This window comes from Fukomys damarensis, unplaced genomic scaffold (assembly GCF_012274545.1).
Source record: "Fukomys damarensis isolate Sample0158 unplaced genomic scaffold, DMR_v1.0_HiC HiC_scaffold_19, whole genome shotgun sequence".
Classification (NCBI taxonomy): Eukaryota; Metazoa; Chordata; class Mammalia; order Rodentia; family Bathyergidae; genus Fukomys; species Fukomys damarensis.
Window position 1 is genome coordinate 59,182,919 of NW_022900931.1, and position 5,301 is coordinate 59,188,219.

Genomic DNA, 5,301 nt, shown 5'->3' on the forward strand with positions numbered 1-5,301 from the left:
AAAAAAAAAAAAAAAAAAAAAAAAAAAAGAGTGGAATAAAAAGTAATGTTTTTAAGGCAGTGATTTTTTTTTTTTTAATGAAAAAGTAGTATAATGAAGACTTTAAAATTGGGAAAAACAGAATGTTTTTATCAATTACCTTGGGGAAATTTATAAGGCTATTTTGCACTCTTTTTTTTTTTTAGTATCGGGTTTCAAACTCCGGTCCTTGCACTTGCAAGGCAGGCAGCAGAATCACTGAGCTAAATCCCTGGCCCTTCACTCTACTTTTAAATCTTTTCTTTTAAAACACAAAGTCACTAAAATTCATAATAGGCCCCTCCAGGCCAGGCCATGCTCAGTGTGTGCTAGGCTGTCACCAAACAATAAGGGTCCCCTGAAAGAGGCCTTTAAACAAAAGCCAAGGTTGTATAAAAGGTACCATGTTTTGGAAGGAGGCAGCAAGTGCAGGGGCCCTACGAAGCAGGGAGAAGAGCAAAGGAGTGGGCTTCCCTGAGCTCCAGCCATCCTTAGCAGTTACCAACACCACCTCACCTGGCTCCCCTCCCCGCTCTCCATTCCTGCAGACCCGAGAGGCCTGCTCATCCCCTCTAACACCACTGATTCTTCCAGGAAACCTGGAGTGGCTTGTCCTACCTGCCCTGGGCCACGCCCCCAGGCCCTCACCGATAAGCATGCGGTATTTGTGCGGGTGTCGAGCATCCTCAATCACGGGAATAATGTTGGTCCTCTTCTTGGCCAAGTTGATAAGATCACGGCCAGAGCGGTGGGAGAACTCAACTGCGTAGACCAGGCCATCCTAAAATAGATTCGATGATAACGAACAGTGACACAGGTTCTCATGTATGAAGTATGTACTCCAGGCCCCTGTACTACACACAGCGTCTCTTCAGACCCCCAAACCAAAAACATACCATTTATTGACTATTGTTATCATGTCTACATTACAGATGAATAAACAGGTAGAAAGATATGAAGTCACTGACCAAGTCATTCTGCAAACAGCAAAACTACACAATCCAAATTTGCCTGATCTGAGGGACTAGGCTCCCAGCAGAAACACACAGACAACTAATGAAAGGTAAGTGTATTTGAAATGGGCAGGCACTCTCAGGAATTAAATTGTTTAATTTTCATAAAACCCCATTCTGGCTAAACTGAGACTCAGGTTAGTTAACTTGCTGAAAGCCACATCATCATAAAATGCCTACAAAATAGCCTGGAGTGTCTGACCACCAAATTAAACAGCCTCTAGTCATGTAAAGAAGTGGTGGAGTGAAACACACAGGTACCAAGTACCCTCTACAGGAGAAACCTGGATAGCCACAGAGAAATGCAGACCATCCAGAACTATGAGAACTACCAGTTCCCTCAAGTGAAACCAGAAGACCAGAATTTGGGAGCATGACTTTTTTCTTTATCTTGGATACAGGATCTAACTAAAAAGCTACTCAGGCCTCGAATTCACATCTTCTCGCTTCAGCCTCCTGAGTAAATGAAGTAACAGGCATGTACCATCACACCCAGCTGGGGGCGTGAAATTTTTAGGAGGGAAACCAAACTGCCTACTCCCCTCTCTTTGGGTCCCACTAGTGATGGTTTAACCACACCTCTTTCCTCAAAGCCTCAAGTTGTCTGCTGATTGATAGGCACATGGTATGTGGAAACAGCCAGACTCTCATTCCAGACTGGCAGAGGTGACCCACCCCCCAACCCTTCCGACTCACCAGGCCTACGATGTCAGAGACATGGGAGACTGTGGTACCAGAGGCCGCCCCGAGGTAGAGCACCTTGGCCCCAGGCTTGATGTGGATCTGGTCCACGCCACCAAGGATTGCTGCAGCAAGTTTGGAGCGGAAGGGGTTCCAGGCTCGGTACTCAATTTTGTCATCTCCCTCCTGCGGCAGGAGAGATGGGGGCAGCAGTCAGAGCTAGGATCTTCTGCAGAATCACCTTTAACCTCAGTGCCCTCAAAAGAAACTCATGGGGAAATCATCATACAGGAACTGAACACGAGCACACAGTAGTGACCACGCACAGAAGCCCTTGTCCTCTCATGGATGTTGCTGACTCAGAAAGAAGAGGAAGCAAGCGACAGGAAACAGTAACAATAAGACCGGCACACTCAGTCACCATCTCCTGTCTCAGCACCTGCTTATGCTGTCCCTGTTCCAGGCACTAGGGACACCACAGTGAAGAAAGATGTACATCAGCCCTTGCAGACTAAATATGCACTAAAGTAACTAAGAAATTACAGCCTGCCACAGATGATGGGGACAAGTGCTGCGGAGAGACCAAGCCAGGAAAGTGGGTGGAAAGCACAGGAAGTAGGGTGAAGGACAGGTGAGAATCACAGGATGGCCAGGAAGGTGACTTCTGAGGGGCAGAGGGTGCGGCTCAAGCTGGGAGAGGGGAGAACAAGAAGACCAGTGTGGCTAGGGGCACTTTGTCAGAAGGGGAGGAGAGGTCCACTGAGGCACGGTGAGAATGCAGGACCTTCAGGCAGTGCCGAGTCTCGAAGACAGAGGAGGGGAGCATAAGGTCCCACTTATGTACTAAGATGATCCCCTGGCTGTCACTCGTAGGTACCACAGCAGGCGCAAGGAGACCAGACGACTTGTGACACATCAGCTGGGGCGTGGCTTGCCCAGGGGACCAGGTCTCACCGAAATGGAGACTCTCTTCTCTCCATAAACAGACTCTCCAGGGACTAGATTCTTGGTAACAAGTGCATCTTCCTTTCCACGACAAATGAAGACACCTGTTATGAGGAGCAGAGCAGGCTGAGGACTCCGCGGTCCCACACCAGCCCTAACCTTGGAGCAGCTGCCTGTCACCCTCACTCACCTTCGTGTCGGTGAGGTTCCACCATCACATTCTTTCCCGATTGGTTTCCTCTTTTTCCTCCCCGGCCACGACCGCGGCTGCCACCTTGGAAGCCCCCACCTACAAGAGAGTAACAGTAGGAGAGGGAAACCCCACCTCTTCCCTTCTGTGTTTAAGAAGGCCCCCTCCAACCTCACTTACCCCGTCCTCCTCCGCCGCCGCCACCTCCTCCTCGGCCACCACGGCCTCTAAAGCCTCCACCGCCTCGACCCCGGCCGCCACCAAAGCCCCCTCGGCCTCCACCACGACCACCACGACCTCCGCGGTCACCAAAGCCCCCTCGGCCGCCAAAGCCACCTCCACGGGGACTGAAACCTGCAGGCAAGATGAAAACAAGAGTCAGGGCAGTGACACCAACAGCTTGAATAGCACTGACTCTGCGGCTGCTCTCGGGTGAGAACCCAGAGAAGCACGTGTCTCCGGGCACCAGAACACGTGGCCAAGGAGGTCCACAGCAGCAGAAAACAGGATGGATCCATATGTCCGGCAACAGAATGGACAGAGGAAATGGAAAACAATCCTAAGAACAACGAAGATGACCTTCAGTTAAACACCATAGGTAGAGAAGGCTTAGAATAACGTTAAAGTGAAAGAAAGCAAGTTTCTACCAAGCATATCCAAACAAAATCTTTTTATAAAGGTCAGCAACAACTAAAACTAAGCCATGCTATGCTCTTTTGATATATGTGGTAGCCCCACTTTCCCCAAAAAGAGGCAAGATAACGGTGAAACTCATGATGCGGGTTACTGCTTGGGAAGGAGACATTACGCAGTTAGCAGAGGCAGGATACGGAAATAGCTGCAGGTTACAACTGATATTCAATTGATTCATAGAAGTCCTTTTGTCATCTAGTGAACCCCAGCCAAGCATGGCAGTGCACACCTATAATCCCGGCATCTGGTAGGCTGAGGTTGTAGGAGCCCAAATTCCAGCCCAGCCAGGGCAATTTAATGAGACACTGTCTCAAAAAAAAAAAAAAAAAAAAGGACTGAGGATGTCGCTCATTGTGAAGGTCCTGGGTTCAATCCCCAGTTCTGCCCTCCTCCATCAGTGAGCCCTGTGTGTGTGCATTTGCTGTGCTAAGAGGGTCCTCTGGAGCCTGGAAGCATCTTCCTGCCTTCTCACCTTCACCTTGTATCTGGAAGAAAAGTGCCACCCCTACTCCAAAGAGCTCCCTGCTAACTCATCTGCCTCTTCTCAAGCTCAAAACATTCCTCCCTTTAATGGTATCGATGACGAAAGTGTCATTTTCTTTCTCCTTTATTTTTGTTTTTTTCACATGTAATTTAACAGCCATTATTAAATTAAATTTTTAATGGACAGTTTAATTTCCAGAACTCCCAGTCACAACCAGGAGATGCTTACTTTTTTATCAAGGGGAAAAAAAAAACTGTCCTTTTTAGGATGGGCAACAATCTACAAGTAGTTTAAGGCTTGTCTATAAGGTCAAAAAATTTAAAAAATAGATTCTGAGACTTTATTTTTGTCGCTTCAGGACAGGACAAATACTGCTCACTGAGCACAAAACAATGTTTGAAGCAGACCAAATCATTCCTGTGCTAACAGATTCAATATTCAACTCTTCCATGGTGACTTCAAAAGCTCTGAAGTACTGTTTTGAAAACTTACATAAATTTTTCAATTTTCAATGGTGGTATAGGCCTATAATCCCAGCAACTGGGAGGCTGAGGCAGGAGGCAAGGACACCCTGGGCTACATAGTAAGTTCAAGGCCAGTCTGGAACCCGTACTGAGACTCTGACTCAAAAACATGAAAAAAAAATTTTTTTTGAGTTACTGAACCAGTTTGATATCTCACTGTGTAAATTATTCAATTATTCAACATAAACTTGCCAACATCTTGGTAAAGATGCATCTTGTTCACACCCTATGCTATCTTTGTGCATTGAATGGTATTAAAGATGAAAATGTAATTTAGCAGCCAGGGACATAGCTCACCAGCACAACATCTGCCTGGCAAGAGTGAAGCCCTGAGTTTGACTCTCAATACAAAATTAATAATAATAATAATAATAATAATAATAATAAATAATAATAGTACTTTGGTTATCTTCTACTCCCTCTACTTTCCATATAGCAAGCTGGTAAGATGATGTTGGTAAACTGGTGTTCAACCCCAGGGGCACAAACCACTGACCTACATTCCTGGCCCTTTTTATTTTTTGAGACACAGTCTCACTAACTTGCCAAGGTGGGACTCAAATTCCTAATTCCCTCTTAGTCTCCACAGTTCCAGGATTATAGGTGTGAGTCACCACACTCACTTTGGATAATCTTTTAAAAATAGCAAATCAGTTAGCCGGGCGTGGTGGCTCATGACTGTAATCCCAGGACTCGGGAGGCTGAGGCAGGAGGAATGCTGTCAGTTTGAGACCAGCCTGGGCCATAGTGAGT

At 46.7% G+C, this 5,301-nt stretch overlaps 1 protein-coding gene across 1 annotated transcript in view; it reads right to left on the minus strand.

The window, feature by feature from the left end:
* Positions 1 to 5,301, minus strand: part of Fbl (fibrillarin) — a 10,683-nt gene that overhangs the window by 2,231 nt on the left and 3,151 nt on the right. Inside the window, exons 2-6 of the mRNA XM_010614502.3 lie at positions 3,028 to 3,201; positions 2,848 to 2,946; positions 2,667 to 2,761; positions 1,728 to 1,898; positions 667 to 799 (exon numbers count right to left, since the gene is read on the minus strand). Of these exons, the coding sequence (XP_010612804.1) occupies positions 667 to 799; positions 1,728 to 1,898; positions 2,667 to 2,761; positions 2,848 to 2,946; positions 3,028 to 3,201 (672 nt within the window). The remainder of the gene's footprint in view (positions 1 to 666; positions 800 to 1,727; positions 1,899 to 2,666; positions 2,762 to 2,847; positions 2,947 to 3,027; positions 3,202 to 5,301) is intronic.